This window comes from Nannospalax galili, unplaced genomic scaffold (genome assembly GCF_000622305.1).
Source record: "Nannospalax galili isolate Female #2095 unplaced genomic scaffold, S.galili_v1.0 scaffold87, whole genome shotgun sequence".
Lineage (NCBI taxonomy): Eukaryota > Metazoa > Chordata > Mammalia > Rodentia > Spalacidae > Nannospalax > Nannospalax galili.
Window position 1 is genome coordinate 8349977 of NW_008360320.1, and position 26069 is coordinate 8376045.

Here is a 26069-nt window from a genome sequence, read left to right on the forward strand (position 1 = left end):
ATAAAAAAGAACAAAACTATTTCTTTAAAGCTAGTGGGTAATCTAAACACAAACATCAAATCAACACACACTGAAACAATTTTTAATATTTTATATATTTATTTTTTTATTTTATGTATATGAGTATATTGCCTGCATGTAGGTGAGTGCACCCATGTGGTGCGATGCCACGGTGGTCAGAAGAGGGCGTTGGGTTCCCCTGGAACTGGAGTCAAGGATGGTTTGTAGTCACCATGTGGGTGCTGGGAATCAAACCCAGGTCCTCTACAAGAGCAGTCAGTGCTCTTAACCACTGAGCCATCTCTCCAGCCCCTGAAACAATTTTTAAATAACACTATTTAATTACATTAATTATTCATTAGCTCACGTTTAACAAACTTTGTAGTCATTTCTTCTTCCTTGAGTTCCAATCAAATCTTTTAGGCAGTTGCCAAGCAAATCTTCTATTATTCAGAAGGTTTCTGAATATCAACGTAAGAACTTAATTCAAACCCGCTGGTCCTCTGTCATTTACAATGTTTTGAGAAAGTATTAATATAAAACCATTTCTACACTGATTAAAGAATTGATTCAGTTTTTTGTAAAGTATAACCCAATGTTAGTCTGAGATATGCATAGGATTCTTGGAATAAAGTATCATCTGGAACATGATGTTACCCCAATCTAAATACACCATCAAATCCTGCTCTTTGTACATAATTGAACTCAGTACATTCTTCTTACAAAAAGGTACGTTAATGAGAGTAATATAACAAAAGGAATATTTTTATATTTACTAACCTTAATCATTCCCTACTTCTTCATATCTTTAGGAAAAATAGAATGTTGATTAGCAAAATAACTTATTTTCTAAAACGACTGCAGATATATGTGTTTTGAGAGTTGATTTCTTCCAAATTTTCAGTGATGTCTGCTATAAATATCTCATGGTCAAAATATTTCTATTAGTTAAGAAGCAGTAATAAAGTAGAACTATTTCACCCACAGATCCAAAGGCATACAGAAAACACTATGAATTACCAAGTGAGCCCATTGAGTGGAACATAAAGCAAAAATGAGTCTAAGAGACAGCTGCATATGTTTATGTAGGCAAAAGGGGTTAGAAGATATGCTGACAACACCAAGAGGTGTGTTGCAATGGACATGAGAGAGACAGCCAGTGAGCCAGCCACCTCTGTTCTATCCAGGAATTTCTTGTGTGCCCATTACTGTCTCATATCTGGACAGCTGTGCTATTAAAATAGTGCCCCAAACTAAAGTCATCAAAATAGTTTATTCTTCAGTTTGTTCTTGTATTGCATATTAAGCACACATGTCTCACACACACACACACACACACACACATACACACACACACACACACACACACACACACACACACACACACACAAACCACATTTCGGCTTTTTTCAGGGAAGCATTTCATGTTCAGACACCAGAATTTTATGAGTCATGGCCAAGGATGAGAAAAGGGCTTTGTGAACAAGCTTGTTCTGATCATGTCCACCCCTGTCTGATACAAGTACATGTTCATAGCACCTCGCTTTCATAAACACAACAGTACTTCTAAACAGTCCTTTGAGTGGTCACCTTTAGTACTGGGTTAGGCCTCAAGTTTTTATAGCTGAGTTTCTTTGGAACAGAAAATGTTTTAAGGGTTAGAGGAAAAGGGCAGTTTTCTTCATTCCTTTATCTTTCATCATCTTTAAAAATATGCCGTTAGGAAAGATTTTAGAGTTGGTTAGAAGCCAAAAGTTTCATTGACCCTTTTAGTTGATGCCATTCTGCGTTTCTTGCCTCAGGAAGTAACTGTTTTTGAACGCGTTTGCCTTCTAATTTATACAGTCTAGGCATAACTTGAATCTGAACCCAACACCAAGCACATGCATTAGCACTTTGCAATTAACAGCAATTAGGGCCTCACTGTCTCTTTTGCTCTGAATAGCATCCCATTAGAAACTGATGCTTGCAGAAGCTATGTGACTTGGCCAAATCAATTGCCCAACTGATAAGTTACTGAGTTACAAACTTAGGCTTTTGGAAAAAGCTGCTTCCAGAAGCCTTGGGTTATCAAATAAAAATCCATGCCAGGAGTAAGATACCTCCTTGTGAATTGTAGGTACAGAGACCCTAAAGGCCCCCAAAACAGTATGGGCTCTTGAAATTCTTCTTTTTTGTGCCTCAGAATTAGAAAATAAAACCTTATTGCTGAAGATACCACATACCTCTGATGCCTGATATAGAAAAATTGGAACTAAAATTTCTTGCTTGTCAGTAGCTTCCATAGTCCTAGAAGTTGCTATACAGACTACTGGAGGAGAGAAGGTATCAATGGTATTATGCAACTGAATCCTGTGATCCAGTAGACCAACACGCAAGACAACATGTGCCCAACTGTGTGATAGCGGCACTTCTGTTATGGGGGTAACCAACTGCTCTCTGGTTGGCTTTGAGATCCACTCCTTGGTAGGGAATCCACGCCTTGTACTGTTAACCTGATGATAAAAAACATTGCTGGGGAGACCATAGCCATAGGGAGAACTGAATACTGTTGACTAGCAAATTGACATACTGTCAAGCTGCCTTCTAAACACCAATATACCGGGGACTGGAGAGATAGCTTAGTGGTTAAGAGCACTGGCCATTCTTGCAGGAAACCCAGGTTCAAATCCCAACACTGACATGGCAGATAATCCCCAGTTTGAGGGGATTTGAAGCCCTCTTCTGACATCTGCGGGGTTCTCATGACACAAGTGCACTTACATACATGCTATGTAACACTCATACACATAATTTTTTTTTAAAGTTTAAGTACCAGTACACCAATAGACAGACACTGTTCTCAGTTCTCATCAGAGAAGCCTGTCTTTACTGTAAGTGGTGATAAATGCAGGCTCATGGCTGCATGGAATGCTGAGAATAAGCAATGGGTAAGGGCTCTACCCTAAACAAGGCATTTATACCAACCCCTCTAAGATTCAAGGAACATTGCAAAGATGGGGCAAAAAGAATGCAAGATCCAGAAGACAGAGTAAAGAGCTGAGAAATGTCATCTCTTAGGCAAGACACAGGGGTTACAATCATGAACCCACAGCAGTTATGGTTTCCTGCACTGGGTCTACACAGGAACAATCCCATCAACAGTCAGACATGAATGGAGAAGGGACTCAGGGGCCCTACACCTCACTGCTGGACTATTTGCTACTGATAGTTTCAGGGAGAGGGCCCACTATTGCCTACAGTAGTGTACCCACTGATGACCCTACCAATGGACAGTTTCAATCAAATGGTCACACTGATGTCCCTGGTTAGATTAAATGGGTCACAAAACAAAATCAAAGGTCATGAATCTTGGAAAAGGACTGGTAGTGTTGGGGAAATGGGGTGATAGGGATGCAAGAAGACAGGAAGGGAGTGTAGAGATGGTAATCACAATACACTGCATACATGTATGGAAAAACAAAATTAATTAATAAAAATCTTAGCCTTGGGCTGGAGAGATGGCTCAGTGGTTAAGAACACTGGTTGCTCTTTCAGAAGACCCAGGTTTGAATCCCAGCACCCATACGGCAGCTAACAACTGTCCATAACTCCAGTCCCAGGGGACCCGACAGCCTCTTCTGACCTCTGCAGGCATTGCATGACACGTGTGCACTTACCTACATGCAGGCAATACACAAATACACATAAAATGAAAAATTTTTCTTAAAAACTTAGCCTTTGTTCAAATACCTGGAAACACAGAATCAAGAGTGGGTTTACATTCAAACAGAAAAAAAAGTTTCATCTTTGAAAATTAGTCAAATTTGAGCAAAAAGATCAGCAAGAAACTTATCTCCATTGGGCACAGTTCTAAGGGCCTCAGAACGGTCTGCAGTAGCAGCATGTGTGCGTGTATCATTCAGTTATTTCAAATACAGAGTAAAGATTCCTAAGGGGGAATCATATACCCACTAAATACTTCTTTATAATAGTTCTTCTTCTTTATACTTTTTAGTTTTAGAATGTCCAAACAGTAGAGTTGATAAATAAATCAAAATATTGAAGGTATTTGTTTATATTTATTTTAATTCAAATATCCTTTTTTTTTTTTTTTTTGGTCTTTTTGAGATAGGGTCTCCCTGCAGCCCCAGCTGTCCTGGAATTCACTATGTAGACCAGGCTGGCCTTGAAATCACAGAGATCTGCCTGTCTCTTTTGCAGTGAAACTACAAGCCTTACTTATATTCAAATGAGCTGACAATTACGGAAAATAATATTTTCCCCAAAAAAGCCAAATCCACATGCAAAACTATTAATAGCTCTTGTTACAGACAGAGATCTGATTCAATGTTTGGACATAACAGACATTTATGGTGTTGTTTGGGCTTTAAACAACTTGATAGAGAAACAGTGGTGGAAGGAAGAAGGGGTTGAAGAAAAGGGGAAAGGGAGGTTGCTACACAAGCCCGACATCTAGGGATCCCAAAGTACCTGCCATGAGTTCTCATGTAGTAGTCCACGCTGGTATGGTCATTTTGACTCTGCTATGGGGCCCACTGTGTATTTGGATTCCCCCTCAGAAAAAGTGCCTTGACCTGAACCCCACTGTGAGGCTATAACTCTAATGATCTGTCTAGTTCTTGCCGATGTCCTTCAGTCAGGGGCTGGATCCTGTTCCCAAGACCCAGCAGCTAACCAGGCTCCTTTTACAACCAAAGCAAGACCAACAACAAATAGGTGACCTTGCCTCATACTCATACAAGGATGTCCACTCACCAGAATGAACACTTGGACACTGAGGTCAGCCTCTGGAGAACTTTACTCACCATTTAGAATCATCATTAGTACACTGGCCTTCTCCAGGTAGTTCTGACCCTAGGATTTATCCTGCCTCTCTTCCAGCCTCCTCTGAAGTTCCCAACATGCCTTTAAACCAGTCTCAAAGGGTTATAACATGTCACATGTGGTTTAAACTTTTTTAACTGGTGGTTGATGGATTTCTAAGACGTGACCCTCTGTGCATTAGTAAGATCTACTCCTGCCTTTACTTATTTTGTGGTTATCATTAGATTAGACATGTGTGCCTTCTGTACTCCCAGTAACGTTCATCACAGTCTGTCTTCTTTTCTGTGTGTCTTCAAGGAACATAACAAATATACACAGAAACATACTTTGAAAGCCTATTTCACCAATTTCTGAGGGTAAGAATGAAGAATATACAGACCTCCATTGAATTGCTGCTTCATAGCATGTACAGAATTCACTTTGCACAACTGGCCTTTCAAGAGTGAATGTTTAAATGATTATATTAAAAATGTTTTTAGCTATTAATTTAATGTCTGTGGATGCTTTTCCCTCAAAAGAATTTACTATATTCTAAATATGTATCCTTATATTCAAAGAGAAGTATAGATCTCACAACTCATCAAGGAAGCTTCTCTTTCTAACAGATGGAGACTTTTACAAAGTTCCACAACTGGGCAAAATACAAAGATTAAGTGACTGTGGGGTACCCAGTGTTAACTGATTCATCTGCAATGCAACCTCTACCCCTAAGACTCAGGGAACAGTGCAGAAGAGAGGATGGAAAGAATATAGATCCAGAAAGACAAGACTCCTGTTGCTAGATAATGCATTCTAGACATAATAGGGAAGGTACACCCATGAAATCTCCACAGTATGGAAGCTGATAAGATCTGCATAGTGACAAAACCATTGACATAATAACATGGATAGGGGAAATTTCCTGGGGTCCTACATCTAGATAAAGGGCTATAGGTAATCAATGGATGCAGAGGGAGGGAGAATCAGTTTTCTCCAAGGACTAGCTCTTTGGTCATAATCTAATCCCAAATGATCAGCCCTAAACAGATGTACACACGAGCACCACTTACTGAACTCTGCATTATAAATATACATATACTTATAAATGCATGTATATGTAACAATAATAATCAAGGATGAGGACAAGAATTTGAAAAGGAGTGGGAGGACATGGGAAGAGTTGTAGGGAACACTGGGAGGGGTAGAAATGATAAAAATACAATACTGACATATGAAATTCTCAAAAAATAAAAGAACAATATTTGTGGTGCTGGAGAGATGCTGACTCAGCAGTTAAGAATGCTTACTGTTCTTGCAGAGGACCTGGGTTTGGTTCCCAGTGCCCACATCAGGTAGCTCACCAGCTTCAAGGAATCTGGCATCCTCTTCTGGCCTCTGCAGGCACTGCACACATGTGATACACATACAGGCACACACATATTCACATCAATAAATAAAAAATAGAATTTTTTAAAGAATGTTTGCTAAATTGGCCTTATAAAATTCTGAGTGATGAGAACTGGGAAATCCCCTTATTGGAGTCAACATCTCAGTCACCAGAACTACAAAAGCTACATATTTTCTTAGGATGCACATGATCAGAAATAGTTCTAGAAAATTACAAGGAATATGTATTCAGAGGGTTTCATTATACTTACTAAGAAGTTTATTACCTTATGACAAATGCAACAAATTGTTTTGTCAATAATCAGTTTCTATATGATTTCTTAAATTTTTTATTTTTATTTTATGTATAGAAGTGTTTTGCCTGCATGTATGTATGTGCATCCCATGCATGCAGTGCCTTCATTGTCAGAAGAGAGTGTCAGATACCCTGGAAATGGAGTTACAGATGGTTGTTAGGACCACGTGGGTGCTAGGAACAGAACCCAGGTCCTGTACAGGAGCAGACAGTGCTCTTAAGCACTAAGCCATCTCTCCATCCCCATTTACTATGATGCTTGCTGCCCATGCTCCAATAAATTCAATTAATATTCTAGTTTCACTACTGCATTATTCAGATTTCCACCACCATTATGAAATACCTGAGATGGTCCACTTAAAAACTTTTAGAGGCTTCAGTTCGTAATCCATTAAGCCTGTGCCTGCAGAGGCAAAGTATTCCACAATCCTCTTCTGATGAGCCAAATGCTTTCTACTAGGCCCATCTCTCACAATGTGTTAACCTCCAAATAGTACCACCCTGGGGACCATGCCTTTAATATACAGGTCTTTGGGGAAGATTTAAAATCCAAACTACAGTGGCTATCAACCTACTGCCTTGGTCAAATCTGTGATGTGTCTTCTTCCTGTACCAAGGACAACTGTCAAACCAGTGATGAAAAAAGAAAAAAAACAATCCAGCCCAGTTGCTATTCTCATATCAAGCATTCTTTTCTAACATACTCTTATTTGGTTTCCCTGTATAAAGAATGACCAGAACTAAACTAAATTAAAGGACCTGAGTTTAGTTTTCGACTTAGCCCTGCATGACTAAGCTGGTCCCTTTTGGCACCTTCTTCTCTTATCTGTCACATGACTAGTTAGCTTTTACCATTTCCAGGAAGATCTGTTCTTGCTTGAGGCTTCCAAAATGGATTTTGGGTTTTTTGTTTGTTTGTTTGTTTTTCAATAAAATTCTTAATTTTCTCCTTTTCAAACCTGGGCATATACCTAGAAATTTAGGTCAGTTAATGGAGTGCTCATCTAGGATGCATGATGTCTGAAGTTTCAAACCAACTTTGAAGGAAAAAAGGGAGGGAGAAAGACTGGGCATAATAGAATTTATTAACCTTAAAATTTTATTGTAAGGATTAGAGGGGATTATGCATGTAAAAAGTTAGAAATTGTTTTATATGTAAAAACATTTTATTTTAATACTATAACAGCTATCTGTCTAAACTAAATGCAAGTTATTAAAAATGTAATGAAGGCCAGTAAGATGGATCAGCAGGTAAGGACACTTACCACCAAGTCTAATGATCTGTGTTTAATCCCTGGAACCCACATGGTAGAAGGAGAGAATCAATTCCTGCAAGCTGTTTTGTGATCTACACACATACACATACTAAATAAATGTAATTTTAAAAATTAGAAAAAGAAGGGGGTGCTGAAGAACAGTTCAGTGGTTAAGAGTTCTAACTGCTCTTACAGAGGACTCAATTCAGTTCCCAGCACCCATGTCAGGTAGCTCACAACTACCTGTAACTCCAGTTCGAAGGGATCTTATGCTTTTCTCTGGCCTCAGGGCACCTAGACACCCACATACATATGGCATATATTCACACAGATGCACACACGAACACATAATTTTTTTCTAAAAGCCAATTGTGGTGACACACACAAATACATAGGCAGAGGCAGGAGAGTCATGAATTCCAGGCCATCCTGGGCTATACCTTTGGGCTGGCAAGATGGTTCAGTGGGTGAAGGCACCTGCTGCCCAAGCCTGACAACCTGAGTTCAATCCCCAGTACCTACTTATCGGAAGGAAAGAACCAACTCCTTCAGGTTGTCCTCTGACCTCCCCACATCCATCATGGCATGCATACCCACTCATATACACACAAAAATAAATAAATATAAATAAATAAATACATAAATACATAAATACATAAATACATAAATAAATAAATAAATAAATAAATAAAATGTAACTTAAGGAGCAAAATACATGAGACATTTTCAACTTCTTGACCTCCCATGAATCCAAAGTGAAAAGATGCTATGGTGTTCCTGTGGCTGTGTACAAGAAGTAGAATGGGCATGCACATATTCCTCCTTTAGTTGGCAGCATAACATTTATATTCCGTTTAAGAAGTATCAGGTAACAGATCTTGGTGGGAAGTGGAAGTAACACTGCTATTGTCCCTAGCCTCATAGAAGTGATAGCCATCCCCTGGTAATCATGGGAGATTTATTTTTGGACCCCTTGTTAATGCTACAATCATCAGCTGACCGAGTCTCTCATATAAAATCCCATATGGAACTGGAGACCTGGCTCAGTCAGTAAAGTTCTTTCCATGCAAGCATGAAGACCAGAGTTTAGATACCCAGTTTCTTAAATAAATAAATAAATATCCTTATATTTACAGGCTAATATCCCAGTCACCACTCATCAAAGAAGCTCATTTTGCACCAGAGACTGTTACCAAGTACAAATGGTCACACATGGACATTGTCTATGAATTACCCAGGCCTAAGTGACACATCCACAATGCAACCTCTACACCTAAGGCTCATGTAAGATAGAAGGGGGGTAAAGAAGAGGACACTAATGAGTCTATCAGTTCTCAATAATGAAGCTCCCTCATTCAGCAGAGGGCCAGGAACAGAAAAGGTCACAAATGGCCAAAGCATAGAGATCAAGAATCTGCTGAATAATAGTCCTTAGGCAGGACTCCTTTGTTAAACATCACCCACCCAAGGCTCAGGGACCATCGTTGGAGAGGGGGCAGAAAGATTGTAAGTGCCAGGGAGGAGATGTATGACCATACAGAAACAGAGTCTTAAAAGCTTCTGGGGACCTGCTCATATGATTCTATGGCAATGGTGTCAACATATACAAGTCAGGCAAATTCAGGCAGACAAAAACCTAGCATAGAACTGGGAATATGAATAGCAGACCACAATCTTATCTGAAGAAATATTGACAGCTGATTGCTGCTAGGTGAAGAAGAGCTGATCTTCCTAAAACAAAGAACTCTAGATAGGATGACTAGACTTCAGTGGATGGACTTGCACTTAGGAACAACTGGGGACACTGACAATACAGTGGGCCCTAACAGGGATGACAGAGTATATGGGTTCCAGTTGGGGGACTATGGGAGGGTGCCAGTAGAGACAAGGGTATAAAGATGATAGATTGTTTGAGATGTTCTGTATGAAATACACAAAAAAATTAATAAAAACAAATTTTAAATAAATAAATAATTTAAAAACCAGCATGGCCATGCACATCTGTAGCCCTAGCATAAGAAGGACAGAGACAGTGGATATACAGAGTTCTCTGGCCACCCAGTGTAGCCAAGCAGTGAGCCCCATGTTCAATGAGAAATCCTGTCTTAAGAGATTAGGGTGAGAGCAGTGCCGAAAGACATCCAACATCCACATCTGGCCTTCACAGGCATCTGCCAGACATGTACACTACATCTAAAATATAAATACACAGCATTTGCATATAACCTATGCATAATCTCTCATATTTTAGAAATATCTAATACTTAAAATGCCTAATATGATGTATATAATTTGTGCACTATTGTTTAGGGACTCATGACCAAGAAAAACATCTGTGCATGCTCAGTACCAATGTAATTTTTCAAAGTTTTGATCCACAGTTGTTTGAATTCAGGATGCAGACTCTATGGCCACAGAGAGCTGGCTGTACACTAGTTGAGGCAAAACATGGAAAGGAATGAGAGCTGTGCTGAGTGTGAGTGTGCTGAGGACACTGGAGCCAGCCTCAGACTTATAGGAGAACATTGACACTAAATTAACATGAAGGCACAAAAAAGATCATTCTAAGTAGAGGGAAAAAATCCAAACAAACGCCCAAAATTGGAAACAACATATTTTGTTCAAAAGAAAGTACATGCATTACCAAAGTGGTATGTGCCAAAGGATGCTAAGAGATGACGTTGAAGAAATAAAACTGTCCCATTGGAAAGGACTTTGCTAATGGTTTGTCACATGGCCATGGGTACCATGTGCCTTACACTATGGAACCCAAACCCCAGGAATAGTCAGGGTTACTGTAACCCAGCTTCTCAGAGGATCAGTTGCAAAGTAGACATACTCAATATAACCTTTGCAAATTTTGAAAAAAAAATCCATCCTTAGAGTTGCCTTAAAGGAAGAGTGTGAGATGTTGCATCGATGGCTCTTATGCTCAGCAGTGACCTGGATCACTCAGTTAAACTGGCAACCATGGAGGGAACGGATGTGAGGAATGACTAGAAACCAACCAGAAAGCCAGATTGGAGGTAGGTGGTTTTCAGGAAAGAGATGACAAGTAGCTAGCACACAGGACTACAAGTGAAAAATGGCAACACATCTGAGGACTAAGCAGAGGTGAGATCGAAGTAGAGTACAAGTAAAAGAAAAGATGGTCAGGAAAAAGAGAAGGGTCAAGGATAAGCAAGTCAGGGTTCAGGCTTAGAAGGCTGCATGAGCAGTGACACTATTCAAAGAAGGTGGAGTGTGCAGCACACGATACAAAGTGAGATCATGACTTCAGCTCTGAGCATAGGGATTGGTCCGTGCCAATAACACCTCCAAGAAAAGAGGCTCAGAATTCATCCCAGTGGTCTTCTCTGACCTTACTTGCAAAAAATAGCAAGCATTTGCAAGGTGATTAGAACTGGGAGGGCAATTTTTCTTTGTTTCCTTTCTGATCTTCAGTGACCATCTCTAGAATTTATGCTTGGTCTGACGTTGGTTCCTCCACTGTGTTCTGTGACGCCTGCCAACATGTCAACACCTACAACACAGAAGTCACTGTCCAAATGCGGTAACCTTAGGGAAGCATTGACCCACCAGTCCTTCATAGGTCCCTGATTTTCTGACCTTTCCAGTAACAACACTGTGAGTTACTGACAATAGATACTGCTTGCAAATAAGTAACCTGGAAGAAAAGTCATTGTTGTTTTATTCCTCAATCCTTCGGTTTTCTGAGTGCCTAATTCTGAATTTTATTTCAATTTCAGCTATTTTTGTTTTCACAATTTCAAAGTAGCTCCTGGCCTCCTAATTGTAATAAAAACAGGCACTGTTCTCAGGTGGGGAATGAACATCAGAAACAGATGAACTCATAAGACAAAAAAATCTTATGTCCTTATCCTCCTGTTTTCATGCAAATGTCCCCAGTAATTAAATCAGGAAAAGAAAATGTAGCAAAAACATATCAGCCAAATGGTTTAAAAATTTCAAAAGAAGCTGTAAATATGGTCCTTTTTAGAAGATCAGGTTCTAACTAGAGTAGGAGAAAGGGTAACAGTTGTTCTGATGAAGCAGTTTTTAAATTCTTGTCAGTGATTTAAAGGGAGATAACTGATGTATGTTAAAGAAGCTGGCAAGATTTTTAAATAGTTCGGACGCTACAGGGAGCATTTTTTTCCTTAAAGCAATGTACTAAAAAGTGTTGGCAAGATTTTGTTTGAATGTAGCAGTGCTTATGTGAGGAAGTTATTTTGAATTACCCTAGTATAAATATGTATGACTTTATTTGTATTGAAAATTCCCTTTGCAAGTGAGTGAATAAGGGACTGTTATATCTCTGTTAGTCTGAAAATGATTTAGTATTTCATTTCGAAAATAAAATATCATGCCCAGAATTCAAAAGTAGTATAATTCTGTTTGTGCCACAGGTGATTTTTGTACCTACATTAACACCCTTTAACTTTCATTTGCCATGAAGAATAATTAGCATCAATTGTCTGAAGTCTCTTACATTCATATACATGAACATCATTAGTTCATCTGGTCCTTCTTAGGTACCAAGTTCTGTCCTAGGCACTCAGCAGACAGCAGTAGTATTAAAGTGTTGTTCATCGACCATGCTTTAGACAATACTTTAATTCAGGCAATTTTCTGTATCACAGTAGAAATTTTAAATCCTAGAGTCATAATATTCAAAAGCTAAACTTATTGAAGACTTTGGACAAGACTAGCATTAAAAGCTAGTGTTCCTTTAAATACAAAGTATCAAAACAAAGGTGAGATGAAGTGGAAAATGCTGCCTGAAGCAGAAAGGAAGCAGGAGGAGACCGACCGGGGAGGGTATTGGAGAAAGCACTGTATTCTAACTTTCCCCTTTCATACCTTTGAGCAACAAGTTGCTAGAGCTCTGCATAAAAATAAAGCTTGAGCAGGAAAATCATGCAGCCTTTAGATAATGGAGGCTGTCAATTGTCTTAAAGGAGGGAAAACAAAACAAAAATAAGTTTTCCCTTCTTCTGTCCTGGTATAGTGTCAGAAGGAGGAAAATCAATTATCCTAAATTAGTACCTCACACTCACCCTCCAAGCAAACCTTACCTGTAGTACTCAGATCCATTCTCTTCTTGATTCCTTTCCTTGTTCATAAAAACATTTGTGAAATCTGAGTTTATTTACTTAAAAGTAAGGCACAGAAAAGCTCACCAAAGCCATGTCAAGAATAAGACAAATAAGTGCACACCAGTCTGCATTTAATACTTCCATTTTTCAGGCTGCCTACCTATAAAATAAGAAATAAAACAGTGTATGTGACATGACAGTGCAGCATTTATCAAGTTCAGAACTTTTTCCAAAGAGGGTTGATCATGTCTAAGGATTCATTATTCCTTCCTGGTACCTTCACCTGCATTCATTTCAAGGTACAAGTTTGAAATACGTTACCAGTTTATATCCCTCCAAAGTTTCTTAGAATGAAAGAGTCTCCAAACAACAGCAAATGTTTTGTATGACAGGCACTGTCCCTGAGGCTTATGAAAAATGCCTCAGCGACTAATCACCTTTCTTTGCCAAATAAATTACTTTTTAGAGACCCTAAGTAAAGCAATGGCTTAAAGTTTTCCAAGTGAGGGATATGATATTTGCTTTAATATAATAAAAGCATGGCAGTACTTGACCCCAAATTCAAAGTCCATTTGAGTTCAAATGATATTTGTAAGCATATTTCCCTAAATCTGAATACTCACCTCAACCATGGAAGAATCCTCCCCAGTAGGAGCTAAGCTTCAAAATGATCACCTTTGTAGCTATCACAGCACTCTCGTGGACAGGTTTTCACTACACCATAAAAATAGAAAAAGATAGTAGATAGTAAGACAGATCAGGACTGTGTTGATTTCCCTAAACTGAAATTCCAAATTCTTAGCAGATGGATAAATTACATCTTAAATAAATGAAGAGTTAATATTTCTTTCTTGCTTTATAAAGCTAAATTTTTTGTGAACTATCAGCTTTGTTCTCTTTCTTTTCCAGAAGGGTACTGCTAGCTGTATGCCACAAACAATAGGTAGGCCAGTTTCCCTCAACCCAGGAAAATTTCTCCCTTTGCCACAGAAGCCTAACTTATGGTTCTAAGATGGCCAGGAAAAAAACTAATCGGAATGGCTTTTTTGCATGTGTAGCAAAGTTAGTTCCAGAGAAAGGAGCCTGGTTTGCACTGCAGCAGAATCCCCTCGAACAATATGCTCCCTGTGTCCACAGCCCAGGCCTCCCTTGACACCCTCCTTTCTAGGGCATAGGGTAGAAAAGTCACATACACAGTAGATCATGCCAGGACCTGCTGACACAACCCTGCTTCCAAATTTGCAGGCTGCAGAGTGAAGCACAGTTCACATTATGCACATGGTCTCACCTTTTTTCTTCAGTTTTCTTTTTTTTATTTATTATTTTTATTTTATGTTTATGTGTGTATTGCCTGCATGTAGGTAAGTGCACCCATGTCGTGCAATGCCTGCAGAGGTCAGAAGAGGCTGTTGGATCCCCTGGGACTGTAGTTACAGACAGTTGTTAGCTGCCATGTGAGTGCTGGGATTCAAACCCAGGTCTTCTGCAAGAACAGCCAGTGTTCTTAACTGCTGAGCCATCTCTACAGCCCCCCTTCTTCTTCTTCTTTTTTTTTTTTTTTTCCTTTTTGAAAATAGATGCTTCGGTATGGGGGGAGGGGTAATACAGGCCAACCTTCTCCAAGCTAGTCTATCCCTTTGGCCCTCCCCAACTTCATCCAGTAGTGGAAATTTTGGCAAGAGTAGGTAAAGAACTCTGAACACTATTAGGACCCTCTTCTTTCTACCTTGAACAAAACACTGACAGTTCTTGAGCATCCAAAGCTGGCTGGAAGGGTGCCTCCCCTAATGGCAGTATCAGCTACAGAGATGCTCCTTACCACTTACTATTGCAAGTGGAAGTGCAAAAAACATAACCAAATTTTAAGTGCAATCTTTCCTTTCTCCCTTTTGTAATTATTATTTTATGATACTAGGATTGAATACAGGACCTCCTGAAAATTAAATGAGTGCTGTATTACTGAGGCACATCTCAGCTCTCTTTTTACTTTTAATTTTGAGATGGGGATTTGCTAAATTGCCCAGGCAGACCTCAAACTTGTGATCCTCCTGCCTCAGCTTCCTGAGTGCTGAGATTACAGGCCTGAACCACCAGGCACAATTTAGTTACAGTTTTAAACTGCTGCTGTTAGTATCATGATGTTTATAATTATAAGCACCCTATTTTTTCTCTTATAAATTAAGAAATTCTATAAGATGATTATGTCTTGACATTATTGTCAGTAAACATTAATCTTTATAGAATTTGAGAACCAACTAAATAACTCCTAATAAAATCAGTAAAACAAATAGCAATGCATCATTATAAAGAATAAAATCACGTAAGCACCACCTAAAAAATATGTTATACTCACTCTGTATTTTCTTAATTTAGCTTCATATTTCTAGGTAATTCACAAATAAGAATTACTATTCATTGGCATGACTAGTTTGTGCCATTTCACATTTGTGATCATAATTTTCTACAACAACCAGCTAGAATCTATAGACTTTTTGCTCATTTCTAAAATGAAGTTCACAGGGTGAAATACTATCTTCTCAACATAAAATTAATACTCACAAAGCAAGGAGTCAAATCTGGTCAATTTAATTCCAAAACCTGTACATTTGAAGCCATAATTGGCTACCAATGAGGATAATATAAAGAAGCCGATGAAAATACACTGAGGTCCAACTTCTACTCAATAGTGCTAAAGGAAATAACATGAAGAATAAAAACTTAGGGGCAGGAGAGATAGCTCCGTGGTTAAGAGCACTGATTACTCTTACAGAGGAGTTGGATTCGATTCCCAGCACCCACATGGTGGCTAACAACAGTCCATAACTCCAGTTCTAGGGATCTGATGCCCTCTTCTGACCTCCGTGGACATTGTACAACACAGGTGCACTTACATATATGCAGGCAATATAATCATATGCATAAAATAAAATAACAAATAAAAACTATTCTGTGATACGTGTGGATGATGAAGTCTCCATCATTAATTAATCCATGCTTAATTAATCTGTGTTGGGGCCTGGGTAAAGTAGCAAAAGCCCTCTAGGGATCTATCCTGAGTAGGCTGCCCTGGAAAAGGCACTTTGGTCAGGAACCATACTTTGTCTAGAATCCAGAAGCACCAAAGCCAGAGAAAGTATTTGAAGACTTGAGACAATACAATAAGAAAGAAGAAAGAAAGAAAGAAAGAAAGAAAGAAAGAAAGAAAGAAAGAAAGAAAGAAAGAAAGAGGGAAGGAAGGAAGGAAGGAAGGAAGGAAGGAAGGAAGGAAGGAAGGGAGAGAAAAAAAAGAAAATGTACAACTATGTTGATCCAAAAGGCAGAATATGACCCTTGAAAACACAAGGGTCAACTGCAGCATCCAGGAGGACCAGAAGTAGGGCACAACACAGTATAGAAACAGTGGGCACAAATGGATCAGAAGGATGCCTGGAAAGGTAAGAAGATATTAGATGGTCACATGAACATGGCTTTGGCCATGAGGGTGGACTTAGCAAACTCAAATGCCTGTGAAGTGAGATGCTTAAAATATGGGTAAGTCATTGAGTCTCCCAAGGCCATAGCTTCTTGATCTAATATGTTCTGAAAGGTAACTCCTTCAGATCTGCTGTCAAAGTTAAATGATATTCAAAAGCGTTCAGTCTTTCGCCAACTCCAGAAAAGCAGATTTCTTCAGACTTCTGATTACCATTTCCCCACCTTCTTTAGAATGGTGAAAATTCAGAACTGAGTACAAAGATTTAAAATTATTTTTATGGCATGGTTATTTAATTGTGTATGTACAATCAGACATGCACATGTGTGTATGTGTATGCATGTGATTGTACATGCTATGGGACACATGTGGAGGTCAGAGAACAATTTGAAGGAATTGACTCTCTCCTTCCACCATGTGGATTCTAGGGATTGAACTCAGATTATCAGGCTTGGCTGAACCATCTCTCCAGCCTCCACTACTAAGTTTATAATTTTGAGTGTCAATTAAAACTTCAAGATGAGAATAAAACTACTTCCAAGTTATTAGACAGTTTGTAGGTGGGAAATATTTCTGATCCCATTCAGGAAAAAAGAAAAGGGTATAAGTCACTCCAGGTCCCTAAGCTGATTTCTCAATGCCCCTTGTACCTTCAACCTATAAGGAACATGGAATGGATCCTTTAAGAAAAGAAACAATTAAGGGGCCCTTTAAGAACTACAAATAATTCTAAGTGATTTGAGGAGTCTTGAAGAAAAGACAACAAAAAGCCTTCAGTATTGGATTAAATATTGAAATATTTTCCCCCTAGCATTTGCATTGATTTTTCAGCTTTGCATCAAAAAGAAAATCTGGCCTTGTAGACATTTAAGAGACTAGGGAATTTAATTTTCCACTTAATAAACTGACTTTATCCCCCACTGTAGGTACTTGAAATTAACACAAGCCCCAGTATACAATTCTAAAAGAGAACACCCACTGCACTATGAATGGTCTTGAAGCAAATAGTACTGTGGCAGCCAAATTCCTTGTCTCCAAATTTGTAAATTTGTCCCCTTTTTTCATAAGTCTTACTTAAGACAGTTCTGGAGCTTTTGCACATTTAACCTTTATACTTAGTAAGTGATTACAGAACACAGGAAACCTCATATTCAGACATTTGGACTAAAGTCCTTTACAAAAAATCTGATATTTATAATCAAATTATGATCATATTGAATATGAGAAATTAATTGCTGAATTAACAGAGGGAAGAAAATGCCTTGTTTTTAGTTTGTGGCTGTGCATCCTTTGATCACTCCTTAAAAATCATAAGGCAATTGTGAATCCTACAAGACCCAAAATTATTTGATACTATCTTTAGTTGACATGTTTGTTCCACAGTATTTGTCCAACTGTTCCTTATAATAAAACAACGTAGTAAAGTCTCATGCATTACTTCATTTAATTCTTAGCAAAACCCCGAGGTATAGTTGCTGTTAGAGTACTCTCATGGAAGATAAAGAAACAAGCTTAGAGTAAACTGCCTGTGGTCACAAAGGTGGTAATCAGCATAGGTTCTTCAGCCTTCAACTGGCATGGCAGCATAAAAGTAACACAGACAGACTTGCTTAATCATTCTTAAATAATTTCAATCAGGCCATGTATTAATAAGTAAAAGATGAAAACTTTTCCAATTATCAAACATGAGTTGTCAAGTGCCTCAAATTTTTGCTTACACCAGAGTAAATGCACCAGGCAATTCAGTGACCATATTCCAAATAAGAATATGTGGTACGTAATTAGTTCACATCTCTGAATTTGAGAAAAATGGTTACTTGCTTTTACAGAGGCTAGTTTTCCCACCTAACCTGTACTTCTGTCATGTTTTTATATGTACTTGCTACATAAATGGCTCTAAACTGCTAAGGAGTTTTACAGATATATAGAAAGAAGAGTAGTTCAACAAACTTTGACAAGTATAGAAATTTAACATTAAAATATCACTTTGCTTTTTTGTCCTGGGAGAATGAATTTAAAACACACACACATTTAAAATCAAGCATTAGATATGCAAATATGTGTTCAGATAGAGATACCAAAATTATTCAAATGATTAATTATTCATCATAAAATGTCAATTAATAATTATGAAGCTTAAAAGGCATCTTTCTAATGTATCTTTATTTTTCTTGGCCTAAAAAGGGCTTATTGTACTTGTTCAACTAACTTCTAACAAATTTTAAAATTTCAACAAAATAAACAAATTGTAAACAAGTGCAAGCTCTGAATTTTAAAGAGAACTACAAATGTGCTAAAAGTGTAGGATGGAACAATAATTGTAATTATCATGAAAGCAATAAATGTAGCCAATTCATGACATATGAAGCCTCATGTTCACTCACCTGCTAGGAAATGGACAGCAACCTGGCCAAGAGGACATTCCAGACACCCAAACTGTGAATTTGCTTAACAATTTACAAAACACCTGACATGCTTCTTATATATGAACTGCTCTGTCTGTGTTGGGGGCAGTCGGAGGGCATTAGGAGATTTTTACACTTTCCAACTAGTCATTTTTTAAAAACTGATTTATTTCTTTAAACTTACCTACTGTAATTTCTGAAGTCTGTTAAGCACTATTAAACTATCACTTATGAGTAAGAACACTTTTCATATTACCTTAATTCTAGTGACTTTCACTTTATCAAATACTTTTTATATTTTTCCAGGATGATTATATCTTCTTTAAAAATTATCTGTTAGAGCTAATATAATAATACAGAATAATAAGCCATTCCAGTCGCTGGTATATTAATTTATTTTCATTATTATTTTACTTTTCACTGACACCTGGCGAACTTGTAGTCTCTAAGACGGGGGAGTTATTTTAGTCAGGGTGTCCCTGACCTCCTGCTGGTAGATTAATTGCATATTAAACATTGGGTCTTCAAAACGAAATGATAAATCTAGACATAAAAAGGAGGCACCAAAAAATTACAAAGAGGGAAAAGAGGAAAGAAAGCGAGATTGCAAAAGGGATATAGAAAGAATGGAGCATGTAGGAAATGCAATTGCGAAAGAATTGCGAGAAAATATGGATAAAGGGCAGGGAGGATTGAAAGGAGGGCAAGAGGAAGGGAAGGAGGGACCTTTGGGTTTTTGATCCTGAGTCCGCGCCCTTAATGCCCAGCCTTCCAAGTTGAGGCGAAAGCCACCTCCTCGGGCCTGAGTCGCATCTAACTTATTCCAAGTTTTCTGGTGACTCCTACAGGGCCCCTTTCGGCCCACCCCCCTTTAGTGAGATTGACAGTCGCGTGGAGGAGGCTTTTCCAGGCACTGCCTTTCTCATGATAATCAGCGCCCTGCATCACCTCCCGGCCGCGGTTGCTCCCTCTCCGAGCGGTGCTCGCGGACCCGGGGGACCGGAAACAGGGCGGCGGGCGGGGAGCAGGCCTGCGAGCCAGGTCAGCTGACCGGGCGGCGGGGCGGGGGTCGTGCGGTGCTAGGGCGGCGGTGCCAGGGCGGAGACCCGTGTGCGCGGACCAAGGCGGCGGCCCGAGAGAGCCTCCCCCCCCCCCACGTGCTCCGTGATCCGCTGAAGAGACCCAAGCCTGCGGGGGAGGGGGCCGGGCGCGCCGGGAGTTGGGGACAGCAAGCAGACCTGTTTTGCATCAATAAATTAAGATGCTCATTTGGGTCCTGAAGTTTGCTGGTTCCTGTCAGTAGAGACGTTGGCAAAAAGCCCTGAAGCCGAAATTCAGCCTTTACTTTAAAAAAAATAAAATAAAATCCTCAGCTGGCCGCCCTGCTGGGGCCAGGTGACGTGCGAGATTCCACAGCCCGCGGGCCTCGCAGCAGGGATGTTAGGGACGGTCTGAGGCTCTCCGGTCCGGTTTTGGTGTTGTTTGAAACGGCCTCTCTGAGATGCTCCCTATTTCTTTTTTCTTTTTTTTTTTTTTTTTTTTTTTTTTTTTTTTTTTTATAATTTCCCCTCCTATCCTAGGCTCAACTCCGAAAGGATTGGATTGCGAATTTGCACGTGAGAAAACCGTTTGGCTTGGCTCGGACCCCTGCGGTCCCCCACCCCCTCCACACACTCAATACAGGGGTCCCGGGTATCAACCTTTGCTCGCAACTCCAAAAGAAGTTACCCACCTCCTGCATAGCAACACAGTACTGAAATAATTCCTCTGGATGAAAGATCAATTCTGTTTCTAAACGAGAATAGATTCCTTTTTTTTATTTTCTCCACATGGTACAAAATAAACACAGTTTGCTTTTTTTAAAAAATCATTAGCTGAGGCCAAATTCGAATTCCTTCTCCGGTCTGTGTGTTCAAGGGCAGAAACATGTACCTCTTTGGGCTTCTGGGCCGGCAAGAGGAGTGGGGGCGGGGGATGGAGGGAGGACTGTGAAAGTTGAGGAAATTGACAGACTGAGAGGTGAATGGGGGGACAGGCACCGGGTCCTGGCGGCCGGGAACTGGAAAACAAAAGGGTCTCTTCCTCACTCTGCCGGGGGCGGGGGGATTCCTGAGGACAGCAGTTTGTTTTACCCACGGAAACCCTCAAGAATTCTTTTCTCCTCCAATGTCGATTGAAATATTATTTCACATTTGCATGTATCTGTTGTTTTAATCCCCTTCGCCTGCGCTAATCTTGAAGTGGATTATTAACGGGGATGACAGAACGGGAAGGAGCGTTTTATTCTCAGGACTTGTTTTGCTGTGTGAGGAGCCTAAGGCGAGCTGTCCCTAGTCTTCTCTGGACTTTTCTCTTCGTCCTGCGTTCTCGTATCCTGCGGATCCCACAGTCCCCATTATCCCTGACCTGACCCTGGAACCAAGGGAGTGTTCCGAACAAATTTATATTCTGGTTTTCTGCGATCCCACTGCCTCTGTGTTGGTGGGAAACACTTTGGCCCAATGCTTGAGGAGGGGCGTGCCAGGCAGGGGCAGGGGACAGCCTAGACCAGCGCTCAGCCTTCGCGGAGGTCTTTCCCCGTGCCACCATCCAAACATCCACCTTCAGGGAAACCTAGAAAACTGGAGTTGGTTTTGTTTTGTTTTTTCTAAACCAAATACATGTCGAAACTCGGTGCTAACTGTTGGGGCTGCCTCCTGGCACTGGAGCGATGGCTGAGCCCAAGGTAATCAGATGATTAGGTGCTTTTAATGGAAATAGTTAATAGTCTTTTTTGTCAGATCTTAAGTAACAAGACATTTTATATTCATGATAAAGACAAGTGTTTTGCTAGCTATTTATTCGATTTGCCCTGTGGTTATATTATGCCTCAGCACTGGTGTGTCTGAGCTAAAAACCTACAGTGTTTACCTGGGTGCCTGGAGAAGGGTCTTGTCTGAAGTCACTCCATGCAATGGGTTCCTTACTCCTCTATCAGAGGAGAGGGAGGCTCAAAGAAACACTTTAGGAGAAAGCTGGTCTCTAATCTTTTTAAGAAAAAAGGAAGGGGGAGGAAGGAAAAGGGATATGAACAGTAGTGATAAATCTCAGAAGAGGAACTTGATAAGTCTTACATATATTCAGTACAGATATAAGATGGTATAAGAAATGTAAAATATAATACTAATGTGTTTGAGCCATGTTGAAAATCTTTTTCCTTATTAATTTTTACACTCAAAATCTCTACTACCTCCTATAGGTACCTTATCTGTGATAGGGGTAAGGAAGAAATCAATCTATCCAGCCATTCTAATTGTAATGATCAAATTAGGAGAAAGGTGAGTCTGTAACCAACTGTGAAAATCTGCTTTCTTGCATCCTAAAAAGAGTTCTTGCTGTGGTCATGCTGGGTGGCTATTCCCCTCCCCCTCCAGCCCCCCCCCCCGAAAAATAAACATACAAAATACAAGGCGGGGGAGCTCTGGGAGTGTGGATGTGGCAGCCCCTGTGGTGGCTTTCCCCTCCTTTGAGTGCAGTCACCAGTGACTCTTGCATTCAAAGTCTTGCTTTAGGCACACATTCAAAGCACAGTTCAAAGCAGTTTATCTTAATATGAGCAAAAGTCTAGTTCTGGATCAGGGTGTTATTTGTTTCAGATTTCTTCAGACTGCAAACAGGAGGCTGTGACGTATTTGACAGTATTAAAGCAGAAAAAAAATGATATGAGGCAGCTCTTTGGTCCTCTTCACACCTCCACCTTTACCTTTGCAAAGGAGCCCACAGGCTGAGGGGCTGGAAGCTCATCTCTGTGATTCTGTGCTCTGAGGTTCTCAAATACTTTCACTATTTAAAAGGGGGGTGGAGAGTCTCACAGTACTTTAAGAAACTGAGCTTGAACTGTTGGGGGCAAAGAATTTCTTCCTTTTCCGATAAATGCCTGTGCAGAGAGTCCTCAAATTTGGCTGTCTTTATTTACTTCCATATTAGTTCCAATTATGTGCAGTGTAAACCAGCTTTTTGATTAACAAAACAGCAGAGCATTGGTTAAGAACACTTAAACTTCAAAAAAATTCCCCTGGGAAGTGGGCTCTGAATTGGTTAATAATGTGCAGTACTTGCTAAATTGCTGACTTCCAGATGTGGAAAATATCTTTCTTGTTTAGGACCTATGTAACCTGATTGGATTACGACAGAAGCGTCACGTTGGAAGCTTTTGAGTGATTATTTAATTAACCATACAGTAGAAAGCTGTATTCTCCAGGAAATCCCTTCCATATTTGCATAACCAATCCCTTCAGAGCAAAGGTGGAGTCTTTCTTTTTCATTTTACTTTAATTGCAATATCAAAAAATATATACTCCAAAACTTAGACCCCATGCGGTTTGATATTGTTCTCTCCCTTCCTTCCTAGGCTCTTCTGTGGCCTTTCTCCTTTTTCCTCCTGCCTCCCCATTCACCCTCACTTTGTTGTGAGGTCTTCCTGAGAAGTAGAGAGATCCACAGATTGATCAACCCAGTGCTCTATGTTAATTTAGAGACCCTTTATTAAAATGCAAAGTACTTTTAATGTAGGGATCCAGTTCAGAAAATCACACACACACACACACACACACACACACACACACACACACACTAAGATGCAGTTCACAAGTAAGATTCTCCTACCCTACCTCTGACATCTAAAAAATAATAGTAAGAGAAAGGGCAAGAATTTAGTTCCAAAAAACAGTGCTGAGGTATCCAGACAACTTGATGTGTGCCTCAAACCTAGTAATTAGAGGTATCTATATAAGAAGAGCGATCTGGATTGAGCACCCGGGATCTTTCCCTTTAACTTTCGCCCCTTGGAGTTCTCCAGTTCTGTGAATGGTGTGCACCGCTTTCCGCCCAGTACTCTGCAGGATTTAGTGATGAGGATAATGATGCCAAAGGCTGGGGGGTGGGGGGGGCGTGGAGAAGGGAGGGAGGGAGGCGAGAGGGAGAGAGAGAGGAAGGGAGGGAGGTGGAATTTCATTTCTTCCACTAAAGCGTTTGCGGAGACTTCAAGGTATAATCTATCCCAGATCCTTTCCCAGAGAGAAACTTGGCGATCACGTTTTCACATGATGCTCACGCTCAGGGCGCTTCAATTATCCCTCCCCACAAAGATAGGTGGCGCGTGTTTCAGGGTCTCTCTTCTCTCCCCTACAGAAAAGAAAAAGAAAAAAATGTCATTAGAAGAGGCGTAACACGTCAGTCCGTCCCCAGGTTTGTGTTTCCTGGAGTGGCCGAAAAGAGATCAGTTCTAACCTGCTCCGCAGGAATAACGGTCCTGCCTCCCGATACTCTTGGCGAGGTTTTGTACAGTTCGCTCCCGGAGCTGTTTCTTCGCTTCCACCTTTTTCTTCCCCACACTTCGCGGCTTCTTCATGCTTTTTCTTCTCACCATTTCTGGCCAAAGCTACAAACAAGACTTCGCAGGTAGGTTTCCCCCTCCCTTTTTTTCTCTTTTTTATCCTTTTTTGGTGTGCTCGTCCCCCATCCTTCTTTTCTAATTTTCTTATTTTGAGTGGGGATGGGAATCTGAAGTAAGCCGGGTGTCTGTGGGCAGGAATTTCAGGTGGGTTTAGCTCCTTGGTGGCAGGCTTTCCCCAAGAGTGGCTTCCCCGCTGTCTTTTGCTCCCTCTTACTCTCTTTCCTCTTCCTTCCCCCCACCCCAATAATTTGACCTGTACCTGTCCATTCAGGTAACCAAAGGTACCTTTTGCTACATAGCCTAGGAAAAGTTTTATTGAGAACTGTATGGCTGGAATCAAAACTCATTAAGTGGAGAGCTTCCGCTCTGTTTTCACCTCGAGTTCCAATTCATTACATCCAGCAATTAAAACTTGGGAAATACCTGTTAATAATTATAAAACTTATTTAAGACAGACCTACCAAATTCGGGGGCAAGTCCCTCTTTTAAGACATGGCAGTCTAGCCTCTCCCACCAGAGAAGGCTGTTTTCTAAGCAGAAAGTTGCCTGTTTTTGTCTGCTTAGCGAGTTTCATTTCTTTATTTCATTCTTTGTGTGTGTGTGTGTGTGTGTGTGTGTGTGTGTGTGTGAAGTAACACCTCACTTCTGTGATTATAAATAAAGAAGTGAAAGTCCTCATGGAACTTGAGTCGTTTACCAGAGGGGGGGGGTCACTACAGCTGGGAAGAGTGCTGTCAGGATATCAGAGTTTAAAATTAGGATAACTTTGAAATTGTATTTTAAATGGCCAAGTAAGACAGGCATAAATTTCATAGCTCTCTCTCTCTCTCTCTCTCTCTCTCTCTCTCTCTCTCTCTCTCTCTCTCCCCCTCTCTCTCCATTCTAGACTTTGGGACTGAAAAGTTGAGAGAGACAGAGAGAGAAAATTTACAGAGACAGTGGTGAGTCTAGCTATCATAAATGTATTTATCTCCCACCTATTTATATATTTTACATGCTATCCCTATAATGATGAGGGCAAGATTATTTATTCCAGAGTTAGAAATAACAGTCACAGATAAAGTTTACAGCAAGATGCCTTGTCTCTCCCTCATGTACTGGGTCATAAAACAGGCAACTTACTTTATTAAATATGTATTTATTTGTAGTGGTGTGTAAGTCTCAGCAGAAATATAGACAGGCCAGCTGTTTCATTCCAGACAATTGTGTGATCATGTCTTTATTTCAGAATTTCCCCCAACGATTTCAAATCAGAAAGACAGGCAAGAAATGACAAACAAAAATGTGTCAGACTTGAAAGTCTACTCTGTATGCCTAGGTAAATGTAAAGTGCTTTCTAAACAATCCACTTCCCCTTCTCTCTGCCCCCCTTCACTCCATCAGCAAAAGTGTGGAAACTGATACTCACTTTCCAGGTTTTCCGCAAAGCTTGTAGCACGGGAGACAATAGGTGCGGGGCATAGGGACTGGGCGTGCTGGGCGGCAGAGAAGGGGTTAATGGCCCTTGTGTTACAGTTTGCATCTGTTACATCTTTTATAACCCCCCTGTTTAAACTAATCCTCGAGGCACAGCATCTTCCCAACCCCACGGAGTTTAAGGATTCTCCTCTGGTCCTGCCTGCCTCCGAGGTTCCCCTTCTCCAAGTTTTGACAGTTTCTGCCTGAAAAAATGCAGCGCCTCCCTCGATTTTTAGGTACAAAAGTTTCAAAGCCAAAAAGGATACGATCATTTAGTGCAGCTTAAAAGTATTGCCGTAGTGGTTGGACTTTCTCTTTCCTTCTTGAGAGGAAAAAAATTCTACTGAAAGAATTTAAGGGAACCAGTGTGGGGGAGTATGTGTGTGAGTGGGGGGTGGGGGATACTTAAGTAAATATTGTCAAAGTGGCGGGGGGGG

General features: G+C 40.2%; 2 protein-coding genes and 1 long non-coding RNA gene across 4 annotated transcripts in view; 1 reads left to right on the top strand and 2 right to left on the bottom strand.

The window, feature by feature from the left end:
• Positions 1 to 275: 275 nt before the first annotated feature.
• Positions 276 to 20241, bottom strand: LOC103727330. The gene is made up of 4 exons (XR_606945.3): positions 19979 to 20241; positions 13487 to 13577; positions 12843 to 13023; positions 276 to 312 (listed from the first exon to the last, which is right to left on the bottom strand). It is a non-coding gene; the product is annotated as an uncharacterized LOC103727330 (long non-coding RNA).
• Positions 20242 to 22930: 2689 nt separating this feature from the next.
• Positions 22931 to 25915, bottom strand: LOC108490295. The gene is made up of 3 exons (XM_017796117.2): positions 25583 to 25915; positions 24009 to 24159; positions 22931 to 23903 (listed from the first exon to the last, which is right to left on the bottom strand). The coding sequence occupies exons 1-3, from the start codon at positions 25902 to 25904 to the stop codon at positions 23849 to 23851; spliced, it is 528 nt and encodes a 175-aa protein (XP_017651606.2). The 5' UTR covers positions 25905 to 25915; the 3' UTR covers positions 22931 to 23848.
• Zeb2 (zinc finger E-box binding homeobox 2) overlaps positions 24006 to 26069 on the top strand; it is a 131662-nt gene continuing 129598 nt past the window's right edge. Inside the window, exon 1 of one of the 2 annotated variants that reach the window (XM_008825181.3) lies at positions 24006 to 24179. The gene's annotated coding sequence lies outside the window, so the exon portion shown is untranslated. Of the gene's footprint in view, positions 24180 to 25099; positions 25116 to 26069 lie in introns of those variants that run through there. The other variant, XM_029559729.1, reaches the window with a different exon arrangement.